The sequence below is a fragment of the Alnus glutinosa genome, chromosome 11 (assembly GCF_958979055.1).
Source record: "Alnus glutinosa chromosome 11, dhAlnGlut1.1, whole genome shotgun sequence".
NCBI lineage: Eukaryota > Viridiplantae > Streptophyta > Magnoliopsida > Fagales > Betulaceae > Alnus > Alnus glutinosa.
Genome location: NC_084896.1, coordinates 8,973,614 through 8,995,639, shown reverse-complemented (window position 1 = coordinate 8,995,639; position 22,026 = coordinate 8,973,614). Strand labels below are relative to the sequence as shown.

Genomic DNA, 22,026 nt, shown 5'->3' with positions numbered 1-22,026 from the left:
GTATTTGATCCGCCCTAAACATGACTCCTTTTTATTCCTTTTCAATAGTAGTAATGAAGCGCTGCCCTATTGCCACCATCGTAATCGGGTCTTTAGCTGAAGGCCATTATTAGATAGGAAAATGCTCAAAATACTAATAGTGCACAATAAGTACACTACCACACGCACAATGGGGTGTGTCATATTATGCTTTGTGGTAGTGCACTTGTTGTGCCCTATGAATGCATCTATCATTCCCCTATTAGATAAACTTTGAAGTTTGTTTGGGCCCATTCTAGATCTAATGCATCTAGCTCTAGGCTTTCATCTTAACATTAGGAAAAAATGTAACATCAATCATTGCAGTTTTATCCTTTTGTAATTAGCTTTTCCGAGAATAAAAAATGGTTTGCAATTATGTGTGGCAACCAAAAATACATAGATTCTGCACCCAAATTTTATATGGTAAGCAAAAATCGACAGACTGCCGAGTTACCATCAATCACATTACAATAAAAAAATTATAAAATATAAACTATTAGCTATAAGATATAACTATAAAAAATAAAAAATAAAAACAAAAAGGAATTTTGAAGGCTGGCCATCAATGATATGTGTTACGTACTTACAATAAAAAGTACAAAAAAAAAATATAAACAAATAATAAAAAATATAAACTATAAGATATAAATATAAAAAAATAAAAAATAAATACAAGCATTTTGAGGGGCTTTATGAAGAAACAAAAAGAGACAGGATGTACTATTATAGGACGTATTCAAACCTGGCAATTTCAGTGTGGAAAAATCATGACTTAATTAGTCAATATCATATGGTAAATGCCATCTGCATATCTTTTGTAATATTTGTCTTTCTCAAATCGGACAAGAAAGTCATTGCAGTCCTGGAGAGCAGCCCATGTGAATTGAATAAAGATGAATGTTACATGCAGGCCATGTGATGTGTCGTCGTTCTCCATAATATTTAATGGATAGGAATAAGATTATTTGATTGGGAGACCACGTCACATTCAATTTGATAAATAAACGGTACGTATATAGCATTTCTCGTGAATCAAACTCATTCGAGGAAAATCGAAAAAGACCGTAACACCTTATAGAATAATTGTATACATCAATCTCCATCTGTTTCTATCTCCAATTTTATGAAACGTGATCTCTAACACTCAAAAAGAAGGAATTCGGATTCTAATCTCTCGTTCATTTGAACTGGAGAAGCCAGAGTCGATTCTCTTTTTAAAGGGGCAAAATTATCAAAAAAAGAGTAACCGATAATTTTGCCCTTTAAAAAAATGGAACAAACTCCTTTCCGTCCATTTGAACCGAAAAGAATCTGGTTCCAAAAGAAAAAATCACACCATATAAGATTGGACGACAGAGGGTAATGCATAGCATTACTCCACCCTATATGTACCCTTGAGTCTCATCCACTGACCCAAAAAACCCCATCCATCACATGCATATTCTAACTCATAAATGAACTCATACATGCAGTACTTCATTGTCTTGTCCTTAGCTTTCTTGCTAGGAACCTCGGCAGAACAATGTGGAAGACAAGCTAGGAATGGTCTTTGTCCAAACGGACTATGTTGTAGCCAACAAGGGTGGTGTGGCACCAAACCCGCTTACTGCATGTGGTGCTGATTACCAGAGCCAACCTTCCAAACCAACCCCAACGCCTACAGGCCGGCAGTGGTGTCGGTGTCGGAAGCCTCCTTGGCTTTTCTCTTTTCAACCAATTGCTTAAACGTCACAACAATGCCCGCTGCCCCAGCAGTGGGTTCTACACCTACAATGCTTTCATCACTGCTTCCCGATCTGTCGGTGCCTTTGGCACGACAGGTGTTAGGGATAAAATCAACCCTAGAGACACGTGGATTCAAAGACATCTCGGAGTTATGTCTCGAACATTTATTCCTCCCAACAAAGAAAGATCGTCTAGGTATAAAGACGTCTCGGACATATAAAGACGTCTCGGACATATAAAGACATCTCGGAGGTATAACGACGTCTCGGTCTTCACATTCCAGGTTACGGTATATAAAATATCCCGGGATCTCCTAGTCTGAACGGAGCAAACATATCTCGGGTATTTGTGTCTCGGAGTATTAGCGCCTCGGGGTAATAACGCCTCGGTGTAATATCGATTCAGCGGGACAACATCTCGGCCTTACACAACCTTGTTATGGTGCGGCGATACCCCGAGATCTCCAAGTCGGAGCGAACATATCTCGGGTATCATCACCTCGGAGGTTGGCTGAAGTGTGCCGCAGTTGTCTTAGAATGCGATGAGGATAGAATCCCAGAAGATCAGGGATAAACCACAATTCCATAATTAATGGGATAAGATAGTTATTGATACGAAATCAAGTTTAAAGAGGTTCAAACGCAATCAACTTCGGACTCTACAATCCCATTCGAATTCCCTGAAGATATGGTTAAAGTTCAACTAAGCTAGGACTCAAACTCCTAATCCAACTAAGTGTCAAAAATTCTGGTAAGATTGCAAGTCTGATAAGACCGCAAGTCCAGCCTATAAATACGACAGCCGCACCAGGTATGGAATTACGAATTCTCTAAGCTCTTGAGATTAAGATTAAGAATACTCTGTAGAAAATTGATTTAAACTGACTTAGGCATCGGAGTGGGCGTAGTCGGCACCCCGGACGAGTTGTTTGTTGTTTTTGCAGGATTGAGGTAGTAGATCAGAACCCAGCAGCAAATCACCAGGCGACACGTCACCATACCGGAAACTGTACCAACAGTTTGGCGCCGTCTGTGGGAACGATAAGTTATTCTTACGAAAAACAAATCCGCGATGGTGACTACGAGACGCTCCAAGTCGATTCAAAACGATGCACCGCCTACTAGCCGAGACGATGTTCGTGGAGAAGCAGAATCTGCTGGACCGGAGGCCAGAATAAACCAACTGAGTCAACAGTTGGCCCAGGCGCAGAAGAATGTGGAGGATTTGCTGGCTCAAAATGCTCTGCTCCAAGCTGCTCAGACGCCGCCGCCATTCAATCATGATGCAGCAGAAGGGACAAACCTTGGTGGCAACCCAGAAGGGTCAGGAGAGAAAGCAGGGCCGCGGAACGAAGATCATGGAGAGCCCATCAATCCGGTTTCACCAACAGAATCGGAAAGGAGGTTGCAGAAGATGGTCCAGGACCTGGGCGCAAAATATGACGCGCTGTAAAAAACAATTGATCAGAAGCGTGATGGGAAGGAGTCTCTCGTGGACAACCTCTTTCAGCACAAGGAGTCGATATTCACCGAAGAAGTATCCAACTTCGATCTACCCAGAAGATTCAAGGTACCTGATATCCCTGTTTTTTCAGGCAGTGAAGATCCGGTAGAGCACTTGGACAATTTCCGATCCCATGTCTCCTTGCACAAGACACCAGATGCTGTGGCATGCCGAGCTTTTCCTCTCACCTTGTCAGGAAAAGCCCGAGACTGGCTCAGGAATCTCACACCAAGGTCGATTGATTGTTTCGACGCCCTTGGAAGGAAATTCCTGGCCCAGTTCGTATCCGGAAGAGCTAGAAGAAAACCCCGAGGATACCTACTCTCTGTGCAGCAGGGGCCAAACGAGTCTCTAAAAGACTATCTATGGAGATTCAACCAGGAGAAGCTGGACACAGAGAGTGCGCCAGATGATTTCATCTATGGAGCAATCTTCCAAGGCTTGAAGAAGGATGGGCCTCTGATGGCAGAACTGGCGTTGAAACCACCGAAAGATCTTCATACCTTTATGGTAAAGATGGACAGGTACATCAATAAGGAAGAATCGCTCCGAGCCCTTCTCGATAACTCCCAGCAACAACAACAGCCATCCACCGAGAAGCCTAAGAAGAAGAAGAATCCTGAGCCTGTACAGGACACCGGTCCCGGAGAATACAAGAAGGTGAAAAAGAATTTCGGATATTACAAGTGGACACCATTGAACGCCTCCCTCACCGAGGTGCTCATGGAACTCAAAAGAGATCCGAATTACCAGAGACCGAGACCCATCCCAGGAGATCCGCCCTCGCGTTTAGCTCACAAATACTGTGCCTTCCATGATTCACACGGTCATCTGACCGAGCAGTGTGTATCATTGAGGCAATTGATCGAGAAGTTCATCGAGAATGGGAAATTAGTCCGATTTCTTGCCAATGAGAGGAATCATCAGGAGCGAGACCATTATCCGCGGCCTCGGAGGGAAGAGGATCGGAATGAAAGGAAGAATTGTCAACCGAGACAAGAAGACAGAAGAGAAAGAAGCCGAGAGCCAGCACCTCGACCTCGGAGGGATGAAGGAAGGGAGAGAAGTAGGAGCAAACCTCGGGTGGCGCAGCAAGGTAATCTCCCAATCATCCACACTATCTCGGGTGGATTTGGAGGAGGAGGTGAGTCCAACTCTGCTCGGAAGGCGTATGCCAGGCAGCTGGACGATTTTGAAGTATACTCGGTCCAGAAACCCCCAAAGTCTCGGAAATATAACCCTCTGGTTATAGAGTTTTCTGATGATGATTATGCTGGGGTCTCGCTTCCGCACACAGACGCCCTCGTGGTCACCTTGACCATAGCAAATTATCAGACTCGGGGGATCTTCGTTGACACAGGGAGCTCGACTGATATTCTGTTTAAATCAGCTTTCGATTACATGGGCGTTCCACGAGAAAAGCTGGTCCCGGTCTCTTGCCAGTTACAGGGTTTTGCTGGAGAAAAGGTGTTGCCTCTCGGTTCTATTGATCTACCTGTGACGGCAGGGACCTATCCGAGGCAGAAAGTCATTATGGTGAAGTTCCTGATAGTTGACAAAGTCTCGGCCTACAATGCTATTATCGGACGGACAGCTCTCAACGACTTCAAGGCTGTGACTTCAACACCGCATCTCAGCATGAAGTTACCGACAGAAGAAGGAGTTGGAGAGGTGAAGGGAGACTAGAGGGAAGCCAGGCGATGCTACAATCTGTCCTTAAAAGAAACCCCGAGGCAGCACAGTCGGGGGGAGAAAACTAAGGAAGATGAAAAATAGCAATCACCGTTGGGGGAGCCTGTGGAAGCCTTGGAGGAGTTCGAGATAGGTGACTCGGGAAAGAAAGTTCACATAGGCTCACAACTCCCTCAACCTATGAAGGAAGAACTGGTGGCATTTTTTAGGCGCAACAAAGATGTATTTGCCTGGAGCCATGAAGATATTCCGGGGATTGATCCCTCGGTTATTGTCCATAAGCTAAATGTAGACCCAAATTATCGCCCTGTGAAACAGAGAATGAGGGCCTTTGCCACCAAACGAAACACGGCAGTTGCGGAAGAAGTAGAGAAGTTGCTGAAAGCTGGATTCATCCGAGAGGTGGATTATCCCGAGTGGCTGGCCAATGTGGTGCCGATAAAGAAGTCTAACGACAAGTGGAGGATGTGCGTAGATTTCACTGACCTGAATAAAGCCTGTCCGAAGGATAGCTTTCCTCTGCCTCGGATAGATTTATTGGTTGATTCGACGGCCGGACACGAGCTCTTAAGCTTCATGGATGCCTTCTCGGGATACAATCAGATCTACATGGAAGAAGCAGACCAGGAAAAAACTGCTTTCATCACAGACCGAGGACTTTACTGCTATAAGATGATGCCCTTCGGACTGAAGAATGCAGGAGCCACGTATCAGCGACTTGTGAACCGGATGTTTCAAAGTCAAATTGGCCAAAACGTTGAAGTATACGTAGATGACCTGCTGGTTAAAAGTGTTCGGGCAAACAAACACATAGAAGACCTCCGAGAAACTTTTCGGACTCTAAGAAAATACAACATGAAACTCAACCCCGCGAAGTGTGCCTTCGGAGTTTCTTCAGGCAAGTTTCTGGGGTTTATGGTGTCGCACAGGGGCATTGAAGCAAATCCAGAGAAGGTCAGAGCTGTCCTCGAGATGGAGGCCCCGAGAACAACGAAACAACTCCAACGACTGACAGGAAGGATTGCGGCCCTGAACCGTTTCATATCACGGTCGACAGATAAGTGCCTTCCCTTCTTTAAAATTTTACAAAAAGCATTTATGTGGAGTGTGGAGTGTGAGGAGGCGTTCAGGAAGTTGAAGGAATACCTAGCCAACCCACCATTGTTAAGCCGCCCAACCGAAGGGGAGATTCTTTATCTCTATCTGGCAGTATCTCCCTCAGCAGTAAGCTCGGTGCTAGTCCGAGAAGATTCAGGAGTTCAGAAAACCAGTTTACTTTACAAGTAAAGCACTGCATGGCGCAGAAGAAAGGTATCCTCAGATCGAGAAGTTGGCGTTCGCCTTGATTATTTCAGCCAGAAGATTGAGGCCATACTTTCAGGCTCACGCTATCAGAGTTCTAACCGAGTATCCGATGAAGAAGGTGTTGCAAAAACCTGACCTCTCGGGAAGATTAGTCAACTGGGCGGTGGAATTCGGACAATTTGATATCGAGTTTCATCCTCGGACGGCTATCAAAGGACAGGTTCTGGCAGATTTCCTGGTAGAATTCTGCAACATTCCTGAAGCAGAAGAACTTCCTAAGGAGTCAACCTGGGTTGTGTTTGTAGATGGCTCTTCCACACAGGGCAGAAGCGGAGTAGGAGTCCTCCTCAGGAATCCCGAAGGACAAGAGTTCGGTTTTGCTGTAAAACTGGACTTCGTTACGACGAACAATGAAGCTGAGTACGAAGCGGTGATAGTGGGTTGGCATTATCCCGAGAGATGGGGGCAACTAATGTCGAAATCCGGAGTGACTCTCAGGTGGTCGTAGGCCAAGTCCAAGGGCAATTCGAAGCACAAGAAGATAGAATGGCCAGGTATTTGGAAGAGGTACAGCGATTCCAATCCTATTTCGAAAGGTTCGTCATCACAAAGATACCTCGGGAGGAAAACATCCGAGCCGATTGCATCAAGAAGGCAAATTATTATTCTGACTGAGACTTCGATAGCCCCGAGGACCAAGGTTATGGAAGTAGACTCAGCACCAGATGAGCCAGAATGGGCAAGGGACATCATCCAGTTCCTCAGAAATGGGTTGTTGCCCGAAGATAAGGTCGCGGCTCGGAGGGTGAAGATACAAGCAGAACGGTTCTGCCTTCTCGGGGAGATACTGTACAAAAGAGGATATTCCGAACCCCTGCTCAAATGCCTCTCCAAGGCCGAGTCGAATTATGTTCTCAGGGAAATCCATGAAGGTGTGTGCGGAGACCACTCAGGAGGAAGGATGCTGGCACAAAAAATCATCCGAGCGGGCTACTATTGGCCTACGATCAAGAAAGATTCAGCTCTTCTCTTCAGAACCTGTGACAAGTGCCAGAGGTTCGCAAGAATCATGAAAGCAAGTCCCGAGAAGCTCACCCCCCTCACTTCTCCATGGCCATTTGCGAAATGGGGGGTGGATATAGTTGGCCCAATGCCGGTAGGGAAAGGTGGACGGAAGTTCTTGGTTGTAGCTGTAGATTATTTAACCAAATGGGCGGAAGCAGAAGCATTAGCAGCTATAACTACAGCGAATGTTATAACTTTCCTCTGGAAGTCGGTGGTGTGCCAGTTTGGGATTCCTCATGCTTTCGTCACAAATAATGGGAAGCAGTTTGACTGTGAACCATTTCGGAAGTGGTGTTCGGAGCTCCGTATCCGAAACCATTATGCTTCGGTACTATACCCAAAGGCGAACGGTCAGGTAGAGGCGACGAACAAGACCCTGGTAAAGACTCTGAAGAAAAAGCTTGATAAGAAGAAAGGAGCATGGGTTGAATATGTTCCAGAGGTGCTGTGGTCGTACCAAACCACCAGAAGAACTCCAACGGGCGAGACACCATTCTCACTTACGTATGGAACCGAGGCGGTGATACCTGTGGAAGTAGGATCTCCAAGCTTCCGTGTAGCTCACTACAATCCAGGACTCAACGACGAAAATGCTAAGGTACACCTGGATCTTTTGCAGGAGAAAAGAGACGACGCTCATGTCACATGGGCGGCATATCAGAATCGAACGGCTCGGTATTTTAACAAACAGGTGGTGCCCAGAAAGTTCCAGCTCGGAGATTGGGTACTCAGGAAGGTGAGCTTAATGACGAAAGATCCAGCGGAAGGCAAAATGGGACCCGGATGGGAAGGTCCCTATAAGGTAATAGGATGCCATCAGAAGGGAGCTTATCGCTTAATGACCGAGACAGGGAAGATACTCCCGAGATCATGGAATGCCGAGCACCTAAAGAAATATTTTATGTAATTTATTGCTTTTTCCAGCTTTTTTCAAACAATTTCATATTCAATAAAGAATTTCTACTTCCAGTATATATTGACAATTGCAGAAATCCGAGAATCAATCTGAATTATGCTTTACTTAGAAAAGAACTCACTTGCATCCTTTCCTCGAACAACCCGAGAGGGTCATGGAAAGGTTGCAATAGAAAGAAATCTCTCGATTAGGGGTTAAAAGAAAAGCCTCTCGGTTAGTCCAACACCGAGAGCAGGAAAAGCCTCTCGGTTAGTCCAAACACCGAGAGCAGAAAAAGAAAAGTCTCTCGGTCTATCCAACACCGAGAGCAGGAAAAGTCTCTCGGTTAGTCCAACACCGAGAGTAGAAAAAGAAAAGTCTCTCGGTCTATCCAACACCGAGAGCAAGAAAAGCCTCTCGGTTAGTCCAACACCGAGAGCAGGAAAAGTCTCTCGAGAGCAGGAAAAGCCTCTCGGTTAGTCCAACACCGAGAGCAGGAAAAGCCTCTCGGTTAGTCCAACACCGAGAGCAGAAAAAGAAAAGTCTCTCGGTCTATCCAATACCGAGAGCAGGAAAAGCCTCTCGGTTAGTCCAACACCGAGAGCAGGAAAAGCCTCTCGGTTAGTCCAAAACCGAGAGCAGAAAAAGAAAAGTCTCTCGGTCTATCCAACACCGAGAGCAGGAAAAGCCTCTCGGTTGGTCCAACACCGAGAGCAGGAAAAGCCTCTCGGTTAGTCCAAAACCGAGAGCAGAAAAAGAAAAGTCTCTCGGTCTATCCAACACCGAGAGCAGGAAAAGCCTCTCGGTTGGTCCAACACCGAGAGCAGGAAAAGCCTCTCGGTTAGTCCAAAACCGAGAGCAGAAAAAGAAAAGTCTCCCGGTCTATCCAACACCGAGAGCAAGAAAAGCCTATTGGTTAGTCCAACAAAGGATACGACGGCAGGATTGCAGGTTTTCGGAAGGACAAGAACATCCAAGATAGAATCCGTCCGAATCCTTTCCTCGAACAGCCCGAAAGGGCTAGGGAAAGGATACAAAGGGTTGAAACCTCCCGATTGGAGGTTTCCGAAGGATAAGATGATGAATTGGTTCAAATCCTTTCCTCGAATGACCCGAAAGGGTTATGGAAAGGATACCACGACAAAGTTAGAAGATCCAAAGGAAAAGAGCATTCAAAATAGTCTATTCCTCAGATGACTTGAAAAGATTGCAGAAAAGAATATCAAAGTAAAAGGCTCCTACAAATGCTATGATCAGAAAAGAGAGATTTAAAAGGTAAAAGTTTCATTCAAAAGATTTCATTTCATATTTGAAGTCCATTACAGAGGTTGATATTGAACCACTATACACGAATATAACTTAATTTGATCTCTAAACAACAATATAAGCACAATCAAATTCTCTTTACTTTCCTTTTCTTTATCGCAATTTATATATGCAAGCAAACAAAATCTAGACATGAACATGCATATCATAAAATTGAAAATTAAACTGTTTCATTATCCTCTCTTTAATTTACTAGTTGAGAAAATACATGAAGAGAAAAGAAATCAATGCATTGAATCTGTAGGTAGTTGATCATGATTTCAGACCCACAGCAACAATACCTCTCTTTTGGGCCCAACAAACATTTCATAGCAAAAGCAAAACATGTGATAAACAAATATTACCAATTAATGCAAAATCGATCACATAATTACAAATTTGGGAAAACTGGAAAAATCCCAACTGACCTTTCAAGTAATTGCTCATACAAATATCAAAACCATCTTAGAGACCTTGGAGATCGAGAGTACGTGAATGGATGTGTGTGTGAGTTTGCTAATGAATTTGAGTTTCCTTAATTACTTTCCTTTTTCTTTTCCTCTATTTATACAGAAAACAAAATCCAGAAAAGATCGACACATAAATTGTAAATATATTTGTTAAGAATGTGATTGGTGACGTAGTTTGGGTATCAGCAAGCTGTACGTAGAGGATTTCTGGTGGTTTTTTTTTTTTTGGTGGCAATGTGGCTTTCTTTTGGCCCAAGCCATCAACTAGTTCTAATGAATTGGAGAGTATTTGGATCCATCGGCTGCACCCTTCCAAAACACTCAAATCAATATGGCATACCCAAGAAGCCCACATCAAACAATTTAAGAGAAATAGGGTATGTAAATGGAGAGAGAGAGAGAGAGGAGCTTGCAATGTATGGGTTCATGGGTTCCGCTACAAATCACAAGCTGGTTTGCTAATCATCAATTTACAGAAAATTTAAAAATGAAAATCTAAGAAGAGCTTTTGGAAGAGGAGAAATCGAAAGGAGAAGATTCGTATATTCGAATGGAGCTAGAGTGTGTTGCGTGCCTTTACCTCTAGAGAGAGAGAGAGAGTGAGGAAGAGGAAGAGTGATGAAGCATTAAAGAGGAGAGAAAAACTAAAGCGCGAAAGAGAAAAGTGGAAGACGCGAATAGAAAGTGAAAATGTTAAAAACAAATTCAATAGCGTATTCAACTTGTGCGCTAGATTTAGAGCGAGATATTGACGAGAGATAAAATAAAGAAATAATAGAGAGCTTGTTGAACCTTATTTTTTTAAGATATTTTCCAAATTGCCAAGGAAATTTTGTAATAACCAGCTTGTTGTAAGGTCTAGGAGTGAAAATGATCCCGCTGTAGGCTGTAGCACATTTTTCCTCTTTTGAATAATAATAAAATAAAATAAAAATTAAAAACAACAAAATTATTATTTTTTTTTTAAAATAATTGTTAATCTTATTATTCTCATCCAGAAACGTACAACCGAATCATGCACACATCAGCTACCCTCCTCATTTCCCTTTTCTCTAGAAACCTCCCCAAAACCCTCAGAACCCTAACCCCCGGTTGCGCGCTGTCTCTGTCTGAAGCCCCAAGGTGTCACCAGCACCACCAGCAATGGCGCTGTACTCTCTCCGTCTCCGCCGAACCCTAACCTCGCTCTCCACACTCCACCGCTCTCTGTCTGCAGTTCCTGCAATCTCCACTGCCGCTTTACAATCTTCGCGTCTACAGGGCCCGACGTCAACGTCCACGCCATCGCACCCCTGGGCTCTTCTTGTCCAATCTCGGCCTTTCAGATCGACGACCGTCGCGCTCTTCTCGGCCCGCTCAACTTACAACAGCAACAATACTGAAGATATAGGCCCGGACACCATACTGTTCGAAGGTTGTGATTACAACCACTGGCTCATCGTTATGTCTTTCCCTAAAGACGACAGGCCCACCCCCCAGGAAATGGTCCAGGCCTACGAGGAGACCTGTGCTACGGGCCTCAACATCAGGTCTCTCTCTCTCTCTCTCTCACACACACACACACACACACATTCACTCACTCTTACCCTCTGTTTGATGTCTGAAGAAATTGGGGAAAAGGTAAAGAATGTGATGAATGAGATGTTAATGGTGTTTGAGTTTGTTGCGTTTTGTGAACGAAGGGTTTTGAATATAAGGTGCTGAGTGATTTTCTTATCCCATGCTCAGTTTGTATAAAGTTATTTAACTTGTTCTCGATATTGTGTGTCATCTAAAATCGAAGACTTACTCCAATGAAGCCTAACCGTGGTTTTTGGTCAGATGAGTGGAAATCTGTTTTCTTGAATCCCAAACAGTGTGAAACTTAAAAGGGATGAATATGTGGTTCCTTTCTTCTTTTGGGATATTCTTTCCTTAACGTTTTGTTGTAATGTGGTTTATGAGAATGGTGAGCGTATAGAAGATAATCTTTGTTCTCATGTTCTATTCTGTTTTCTTTGAAATGTTCTAGAGAATTACCCCAATTAACCCAATAGCTGAATTGGGGACTGCTCAGAAGGTTGACTTTAGTCTTCCTGAGTTCTAAGATGATCATTTTTGTTGTTTGTGACATAAATATATGTTATTCATATATCTATGTATATATTTATCAAAAAAAATGTATATACTTGTAAGGCCTATATATATACCTTTTTTGGTGTTGCTTCTCCATTGGAGTCTGAACACCTCAATGTATGTTGTTTTGTCATGACACGCGTAACTAGCCCACATTTCTTTGTGTGAGCCATCCAAAAAAAATATGTATCTGAAATAGCACTGAGATGTGCTAATCACTTGGCCTGTAGGCGATTTGAAATTTTGCACAAATGTCCCTCACCCGTTGGACCTCCTTGTTTTGTGGCTAGAGATGATTGGCTAAAAGATAATCACTATCATTTCCATAATTTGAGGTGTACCACTGACTATCTATCATGAGTAGTACATAGAGAATAGCAGGATGTATGAGATTACGATGGCCCCTAAATATGATTCAAGTAAGTTCTGAATAATTGGGAGTCCAACTTTTTTTAAAAAAACAAAAAGGATCTGAACTTAAGAATTTTTTGGTAGGATAGTTTCTGCTCTTTTCTACATCACTTGTAAAGTACATATTATTAGATTGTTCTCATAACACACGGTGTAATAAGCTATAATGTTCTTGTTATTCATATTTTGGTGAATGGCTTTATGTCAAAGCTTCAAGTTTCTTGCTGGGCATTTCTCTGATTTGTACATCAAAGTACCTATGATGTTTGGAGCTTGATGGTTTGGAGTGCCCATGCTGATTGCATTAGTTGTTGTTGTTGTTATTCTTATTCTTATATTATGATTCAGTGTGGAGGAGGCGAAAAAGAGAATTTATGCTTGTAGTACAACAACATATGAGGGCTTTCAGGTTGTGATGACAGAAGAAGAATCAAACAAATTTCAGGGTAACTGTTTTTGTTGATATCACAATTAAAAATGGTATTTGGTACTGGTGCTGACTTTCCATTTTGTTTTAAACAGGTTTACCTGGAGTTACTTTTGTGTTGCCTGATTCTTACATAGATCCGGTAAACAAGGAGTATGGAGGTAGGATTTTTTTGACATCAATGTTTTCTTTATTTAGAGAATACTTGCAGTTTGTAAACGGATTAATCCTGTAATGTTATGGTGTATATTTTGACTCTTGTAAAAATAATGAGCTGCTACCTTCATATTGGGCATTCAATTATTTACTTAGACTAATGCACTGTACTTACCAGGAGATAAATACATAAATGGAACAATTATACCCAGGCCTCCCCCTGTTCAGTATTGGAAGCAGGGAAGAAACCGTGATCGCAGATATGGCCGCGAAGGTCAAACTCAGCAATATAGACCCTCAAATGACTACCAGGTGTCAGGAGATGGAAGGAACCACGGTGCTCAACAAAATTATCAATCACAACAGAATTATGCCGCACCAGGACCAGGAGAAAGAAGAGATCCTATGCCCATGACCAGGAACCATGGGGCTCCACAAAATTATCCATCACAACAGAATTATGCTCCACCAGGACCAGCAGAAAGAAGAGATCCTATGCCCATGAGCAGGAATTCTGCCCCGGGAGGAATGGGTACTTACCAGTCAGGGAGGGGAGATCCAATACCTCCATATCAGGGCAACTACAATCCAGGGAGGCAGGGAGATTATTCTCCCCAACAACAAAGGAACTTCCCCCAAGGAGATCAGAGTCGTTATGTACCTCCTGCACAAGGGAATTTTGTGGGAGCCAATAGGAATTATGGTCCTTCACAGGATGGCACTTATGGTCATGGAGCAGCTGGATATCAAGGCCAGGAAACATTTGGAGCTTCTGGGCAGGGAGCAAGTTCTGGCTATGAGCACAGTTACCAAGGGCATGGAGAAGGTCAAAGGGTCTCACAAGATGAGCAGAGGAACTGGCAAGGAGAGCAAAGGACCTATGCACCTAGAGGACCAACGGGAAGTGACCAGGTAAGACATTCCTATTTTAGTAACTAATTTGGAAGTTTGACCTACAGAGTATTATCTTTACAATCTAATATTGAGCTGGAGGGCGTGATAAAATTGCCATGTAATGCCTTCACCACATACTTTTTAAGTTTCAAAAAGATTTCTTTTGGAATGAAATGGTAATTATAGGCTACTGATGGGAATAACCTTTCCCAAAGCCTTTCAAATTGATACAAACTTCAAGTAAAACTCACTCTTAAGAACCGGTTTGTTAGGGGCGGGTGCTTAAGAGTTTATATATACATGGTTAAGATTTCACTTAAGATATGTAGGACACTTAAGATTGTAATATACTACCACGTTTTGCAACCGACGTCCACGGCAGCCCACTCTATTGACACTGACTCGATGATAGTTCTCTCTTCTGGCAGCTTCACACATCTATCAATATTTAATGTCTTAATACTATGTCTTACATAGTATTAAGACATTTTAATCTAGTTTATAGGATGCCCCCTCGGCGACTTGACCACAAAGCCCCAACCCATTCGATCCATACTCGACGACCTGCGTCCGATCCCATACTCAACATCGTGGTTGACTCTAATACCAAATGATATAAAATTCAGGTAGAATTCACATTTGAAACCCGGCTTGCAAAGAGAGGTTGTACAAGAGCTTATATAAACATGGTTAAGATTGCAATTTAACCATGTGGGACACTTAGATCCTAACACATGGTTTGAAGGGAAGAGTTATTACACAATTATGAAGGGCAGTGGTGAGTATCAAGTGTAATTGAAGTTCCTACTTTTATTGGAGCATCTCATATGCCTTGTTGTTTCAACCTTTTTTTTATTAAAGTAATGTTGCAACTTTATTGAAAAAGAGTAAGGGTGCCCCTACTTACACAGTCAATATACAATACAGCTCTTACAAACCCAAAACCCAAAAACAGCAAAACAACCCGTCAAACCCTCCCGGCCAGAAAGCACCCACAACACCTAAAACCCATGTGAAACCCAAATCCCAAAAAATAGTTGAAGCCCTAGTCAAAACCCTCCTCGAAAACACCCAAACCTGTCACGAAAGCACCCCAACTCAACAACCCTCCCAAAAAACACCCACAAGCCCAAAACCCACATAAGACACCCAAAACCCGAGCCGACGGAAGCCAAAATATAAAGCAAACTCAAAATACAAAGGAAATGCCAGAGCTACAGGGAAAAAAAACTGCAATGGTGGTGGCGAGTACGCGGTGAAAAGGTCTCAAACACTCTAGATCTAATTCCTAAGCTTCAGAAACTCTCTTTTATGTACACCGGAACGTCGCATGGCGGCCACCCGCAGCAGCGCCGACGGCGGGGTAGAGCTAGAACACAGCGGAGTCCCCGGTGAGGCATGTGCACGGGGAGGAGGTCCCAAACATCGTAGATCTACATGCCAAGATGCAAAAGAACCAATCAGCCACACACACTAGTGTGGCGGCCATCCACAGAACTGACATCGACCATTAAGACCAGAACAATCTGGTGAGGCCTTGGGCAGGGCGCGTGCATGCGGAAGACAACCCAACCACCCTTGATCTACTCCCAAGATGTAGAGAAACCCAAAGCTAAAAGACCAAAAAGAAGAAGAAAAAACACTAGCCTAGACTGGATAGGGATGAGGAGGGAGGAGACGAGAGCCTCTCCTCCCTCCTCACTTGACGTTATCAGAGAAGAGACCTAAGGGTTTTTTGTTGAGAGGGAGACGGGAGAGAGAGAGACCTAAAAGACCCAAAGGCTTATTTATGGAACACTTGGTGGTGAATGTTCTTCATAGATGCTTGCACTTTTTTTCCTTGTTTCAACTTGTTTATGAGATATAGGCCCTGTTTGATAAACCCCCTCTGCTTCCCCCATTTTTTTTTTCACTTCTCCCAAAAAAAGTCAAAAAAAATAAAATAAAATCAAACTTCTTTCTACTTTTTTTTTTTTTGATAGGTAAGAAAAGATTTATTAAAAAAGTGTAAAGGCGCCCCTTGGTACACATGAAGTATACACAAGAAACACCAAAAGCTAACCCGCAACAACTGAGAGAAAACAAGAAATAACGCCCAAAATAACCCACAAAAGAGCCCAACCAGACACGAGAAAAAACCCAGACCTGAGAGATAACCCACAGCCCACCAAAGCACACAACCCTACAACATGCGGGCCTTTCCTTTACTACGCCAAGAGGAAACTGAAGCGTTGCCATAATTTATGGAGCTTTGCAGATTTAGTAGGTCCCTCTTGCCTTCTGACTTCTAGCGTGCTATCATCTTCTCTCGCAAAAAATCTTCCTCCATGGCGTCCTGAATAGCCAAGGCCTCCTCCTCAAAAGAACCATCCAAAGCCCAATCCGAGGGTAAACCATCCCAATAATCTTCGTCCTCCTCCCAAACCACAATCTCCCCATTATGATCAAAATCGACAGGCCAATTTCGAGATTGGAAAAATCCGTTTCTTTCAGCAGAATAAGGAGAAAAAGGAGATAGGCAATCTCTCAGGGGGGAGGAAGGTCCAACCATCCTGAGCTCGACGACCTTCTGCAGCGATGTGAAAATAACTGGCACCATCGAGCGAGGATTGAGAAATCCCCTTCTTAGATCACTAGAGGCTCTGCAATCGTAACCATTTTAACAGCACAGCCAGCAAACATCTTCATGGCTTCCAAGGAATTCGAAAATAGTTTATCATTCCATTTCACAGAATGCCCTTTCCTTAGTTCCTTCGCTCTCCAGTAGTAACACTGAAAAGGCTTAGAAACCACCACGAGGAGGGATGAACGCAACTTCTCTCCCAACCCAACCGCTCTAGCAAGAGACGAAGGGGCAAAACCGGGTTGAGGAATCTGAAGTGGCCTCAACGGAATGAACTTAAAGACAACAGCTGGAGAATGGGTCGGAGCCGCCGGAAAATCAGGATCCAGAGCCAGCGATGGAGGAAACTCGGAGACTATAGAGGCTGGAAAACGACTTGAAGCAACCGGAATCACCTGCAATCCACTAGACCCACCCCCAGAAGAAGACAAAAAAGGAGCCATCCCAATAGCTGTCGACGACGAGGTCATCTACCGAAGAGAACACCCCAAAGGGACCGGCGAGTCCGGACCCACTCCCACTGGGTCAGTCCTCGAATGCCTTGTCGACCCACCCCCAGTAAAATGCAACCCCAACAACTCCCCAGAAGCTGATTCCAGCGACATCTCTGAAATGATTCTTGTCGGACGGGTGGTTTTGGAGTTCGGTAGAAACTGATCCAAACGACAACCTGTGCGTTTCCGATCCAAGCTTTGGCCAATCCTCAAACGCCTCGTTGGCCCACCCCCAATAAAATGCAGACCCAACATCTTCCCAGAGGCTGACTCCGAACGGGAGGCTCTAGGTCTCGGCAGAAACCGGCCCAAGCCAATAGTTGTGTGTTTCCAACCCAAGCCAGACCAGAAAAACCGGCCCAGAAACTTCCCAGCAGCTCGGCCCATGGCCAATTTGAAACTGATTACCAACTGTTTCCACGTACGCAAGTTTGAGTATTTGAAATTCAAATTCGAACTTGGGAGAGACTTCTTGCCTAGCGGTCGGTGATTTTGGTCTTTGTCCAGAGGATCCAGCAAGGGAGATTCCAAGGAATAGCAATCTACCGCCGTTCTCTGGTCTTCCTCTGCAAACCTCACCACCAGAAGAAAATCACACGGCTCCACCGGCGAATCCCTCAATCTGGAAGGAAGATCCCCCACGCTAGACACCTTCTTCACGGCAGTGATCGGGTTCGACCTCAACACCTTCGCAAAAGAGAGCCCCGTCCACTTCGTAACCAAACCCAAACTTGTCCCTTCTACCTTCCCAACCTTCTGTTCCAACGCAGACGATGACCTGAGTCTGCAACCCACCATGGCTGAGAGGTAATCTACCGTCTTTCTCAGTTCGCCTAAGAACTTGTGCCATTCCCATCCTCCACTACCCTCAGGGATCAGAAAGAACCGTTTCCTGCCACCCATCCTGAAAACTGTCGCCTCTAAGAAACGGCCAGCTTTGTTGCCACCTATCTGAACAAACAAGACTTTCAGCCCTTCCCTGAATGACTTGACAAAATCTTGCTCTTCCAGGGAACCCAAAAGCCCTTCCATCATCGACACAAGCCACTCGAAACACTGGAAGCTCAAGACGACCTCGTAGGAGAATTTTTTCTTTTCTCCTCCACCCTCAACACCGATGCCCCATCCAAAATCGAAAAGACAAAAGTCTTGGCTTCTACTATAAATCGCTTGTCCATCTCGCGACACACCCAAAACACAACGGCCACGTCAAGGCTTCACATCGTCGCCGGAAGAAAAAACCCACCCAACCAAAATGGTAACTGGCTTACGCCCCTATGGCAAAACGCGACCCAAAAAATCGGACAGAACAAAGTTCTAGCCCCAAAGAACAAATGAGAGGCTAGTCGATGGAAAGGAAAGAGCGAACTCCCGGTTGACGCGCTCTCACTCGTCGAAAGAGGGAGAGAGCAGGAGAGAAATTCTGAGACTGTTTTAATTTACTGCTTAAAAGGATTCTTTTCTCTCTTTTTTTTTTTTTAAAAAAAAAATAGGAATAAAATGTGATTGATGTTATATAAAGTAGGAAAAAAAAAATCTCTGCACAAGAGTTACCAAACAGGGCCATAGTACTTCTTTCCCTCTGCTAATATGGGTGTAGAGTAAAAACCTCTTGATTGGATTATGTTCATGCACAAGAAAGTATCTCGGTAGGAATATTAATAATAGCTTCTAGAGAAGAAAGCTACATAACTCATGAATTGTTCCATGCAAACATTTAGAACATAAAAGGATAGAAAGAAAGGTGTTTCCATTCTCTGAATTCAGACTATACCTTTTTATGGAGCCTTAGTTCATTCTTTTGGTGGAATCTCTCAAAACTATCAATTTAGGAGTCTAAAAGTATGGTATTTGTTTAACTTTCTCTTATGCCTACCCGAACTTTGGGACTCCTCGGTCTGGTGCATGTTGTTGGTTGCTTTAGTTTTCCCAATTCAATGTTCAATTGAAAGTGATTTGCCTCCCAAACAACTCCACAGAAATTTGTATTATGCTAACTAGGAAAAAAAAAACAAAGAGAAAAAAATGTTATAATGCTAATTCTAGTTAGAAGACTCAGGCCCTTGTGGTTTGACTTTGTACAAATAAATCTTTGGGGTTTCAAAATGAACAAATAACTCCATGTGGTATGCCTACTTAACAAATAAGTCTCTCCATTCAAATTCTGGCCATTTGATTGCATTGAAAGCAAATCAAGATTAACTTATTGGTGGCCAACTATCCCATGGCTATGGGGGTGGTTCAAAGGGCCAGATTTGACTGTTGGGGCACGGGGCGCAACTCCACCTGGTCGGTGATCTTCAAGACGTGAGCACAACTCCTTTCCTCATTCGGATAGTGCACGACCATGGTGGGTGACACACAGTGGTGCACACAATAGTGCTGGCACTACCCATGCCCTCCCCCTTTGGCCGCCCTCTTGGAGGCCCCGAACCCTCAGCTCCCCATGACCATGGCGCTGAGCCCTAGGCACTCCACCTCTAGGCACAGTTGCTCAGCATTGTGATCCTTCACAATGTGGATTTTGAAGGGGGGTTGGGCCAGGGTCGTGGCATTGGTGGCCTTGAAATTGTCGGAATCATCCTCCAGCTTTCACTGGGAGGCCTCCATGGAGGGAGGGGCAGAGTTGGGATTGTGGGCGTTGGGGAATGGAATGCGGTTGGAGCCCATGTCGATGCCATAGCGCATGCACGTGGATGAGCACCATAGCCATGGGTTGGTCGGCCTTTGGGGTGGTCTCCAAACCTTTTTTTTTTCTCTTCCATTTTCATTTTATTTTATTTTATAAATTTTCACTTAAGGGTAAATTTGTACTTTTCTTAATGACCATGCCGAAAAAAGAAAAGAAAAAAAAGGACCGGAATTTGTAGAGGGACTTATTTGTTACGTAGGCATACCACAGGGAGTTATTTGTTCATTTTGAAACATCAGAGATTTACTTGTCTCAAGGTGAAACCACATGGATCAATTTAGCAATTCTCCTTTAAGAATGTTATATCAACATTTAAGGGTAACTTGTCCACCATCTTCATCAGAAAGCTGGAATAGAAAAGAATAGCATCGAATATACATTTGAAAGATAACATACTATCTCATTTGGGAAATCTCTGGAGTATCTTAGTAAATTCTCAGAATTAGAAGTTGATGTTGATCTGCAATCATTGCTATGTTGGGGAATTGTGAATTATATCTGGAGCTGAGTCAGCTGACCTTGAACCAAAAAATTTCAACTTAAACAAAGGTACTTTTTTCATGTGTTACATTTAGCCATGGTGAGTAGAGATCGTGCTGACAGGCTTAGGTAGGTCCCTTCCAAGAAAGGGATGTTCAAGGTTAAATCCTATTTCAGCTCCTTGGCCGGCGGTGAGGGTAGTCGTTTCCCTTGGAAGAGTGTGTGGAGGACTCAGGCTCCTTCGAGGGCGGCGTTCTTTGCGTAGTCGGCAGCTCTTGGTAAGATTCTTACAGCGGATAATCTCAGGAAGCAAAAGATCATCATTGTGGATAGATGCTACTTGTGCAAAAGAGACGAGGAAACTGTGGACCACCTTCATCTTCATTGTGATGTGGTTTCTACTTTGTGGAATCATGTCTTTTCTCGGTTTGGTATGTCTTGGGTTATGCCTAGGAGAGTTGTCGATTTATTTTCTTGTTGGTGGAAGGCGGGTAGGTCAAGGAGTGCTGCAGTTTGGAAGATGGTGCCTATATGCATTCTTCGGTGTGTTTGGAAGGAGAGAAATCTTAGGTGTTTTGAAGACTTTGAGAATTCCATGGAGAATATTGTTGCATCGTTTTTACATTTATTGTATCTTTGGACGGAGGCTTTTTTGCCACCCGTGTCTATTAGCTTTTCTGATTTTCTTGTTCGTTTTTCTTTGCCTTCTTAGGCGTTTCCTTATGTATACTTCCAGTGTACTTAGAGGGGCGCCTTACGCTTTTTTTCTTTATATAAAATTTCATTTACTTAAAAAAAAAAAAAAAAAAGGTACTTTTAGGGCAAGTCTAGTTGAAGTCAACCGTTTCATGTTGTCTCCAATGTCGTGTTTACTAATTTGTCCTGTACATTTCTGTGTACTTGAGTGTCTCTTTTTTAATCAGAAAAAAGTGAAATTGTGATGTCCTCTGGCAATGTTAATGACGTTTGGTTGTTGGTTTTTGCAGGGGAGATATTGATAATATCTCAAATGGTTACTTGAGAGCATGATGGGAAGGGATCTGTAAAGAAGTTGTTCTCTCCTTCATTCTCATCCGCAAGGGCAGAAAATACAAGGCCTTCTGAGTTCGTCACCATAAATAGTCTGCCAATTTTTCCTTTTTTATGCGACTTTATTTGACTTTTGAAGTTGGAATTGGTAACTTCCTTTATGAAGCTTGAACTTTGATTTCTGCTTCTACCAAAGTCTCTAGGTTGATTACAATATGATTGTGGTTTATGGGATCTTTTCTAATCTTTTGGTTTGTGAAGCCTAATGGACAAGGGACACATGACACTTTTAGAGACTAGGTTGGAGAAATTTTCCTACAACCCAACTTGTAGAAAAATTGTGTCCATCTCAGAATATAGCTGTTGTACGTATTGATTCACCATTGTGTTTTTGGGAATTAAGGTCATCTAGAATTTCTACGGTTTTGAAATCTCTCCTGTTATTTTCAAATTAACTAGATAAGATCTTGCCATCTAGGTATTTCTGTTTTTGTTGTTGTTGTTGTTGTTGTTTTTTTTTTTTTTTTTTTTTTTTTTTTATTATTATTATTATAATACAAGTCAGTGGTTTATAGCTTTTTTAACTTGCATCTTTTGTTGCGGGTTTGTTTTAAATGGATTATGACTTGCTCTGAAAGGTGCAAACCTGGTTAGATATGTCTTGAGTTGGTCTCAATTTCTCAAACTCCCAGTTTTTTCATCTATTTTTAAAACTCTTGGTTTA

At 43.3% G+C, this 22,026-nt stretch overlaps 1 protein-coding gene across 1 annotated transcript; it reads left to right on the top strand.

Annotated features, from left to right (window-relative positions):
- The first annotated feature begins 10,983 nt into the window (after nucleotides 1–10,983).
- LOC133882123 (multiple organellar RNA editing factor 1, mitochondrial) lies at nucleotides 10,984–21,733 on the top strand. Its single transcript, XM_062321229.1, has 5 exons — nucleotides 10,984–11,510; nucleotides 12,856–12,953; nucleotides 13,030–13,095; nucleotides 13,269–14,002; nucleotides 21,260–21,733. The coding sequence occupies exons 1-5, from the start codon at nucleotides 11,125–11,127 to the stop codon at nucleotides 21,269–21,271; spliced, it is 1,296 nt and encodes a 431-aa protein (XP_062177213.1). The 5' UTR covers nucleotides 10,984–11,124; the 3' UTR covers nucleotides 21,272–21,733.
- Nucleotides 21,734–22,026: the final 293 nt, after the last annotated feature.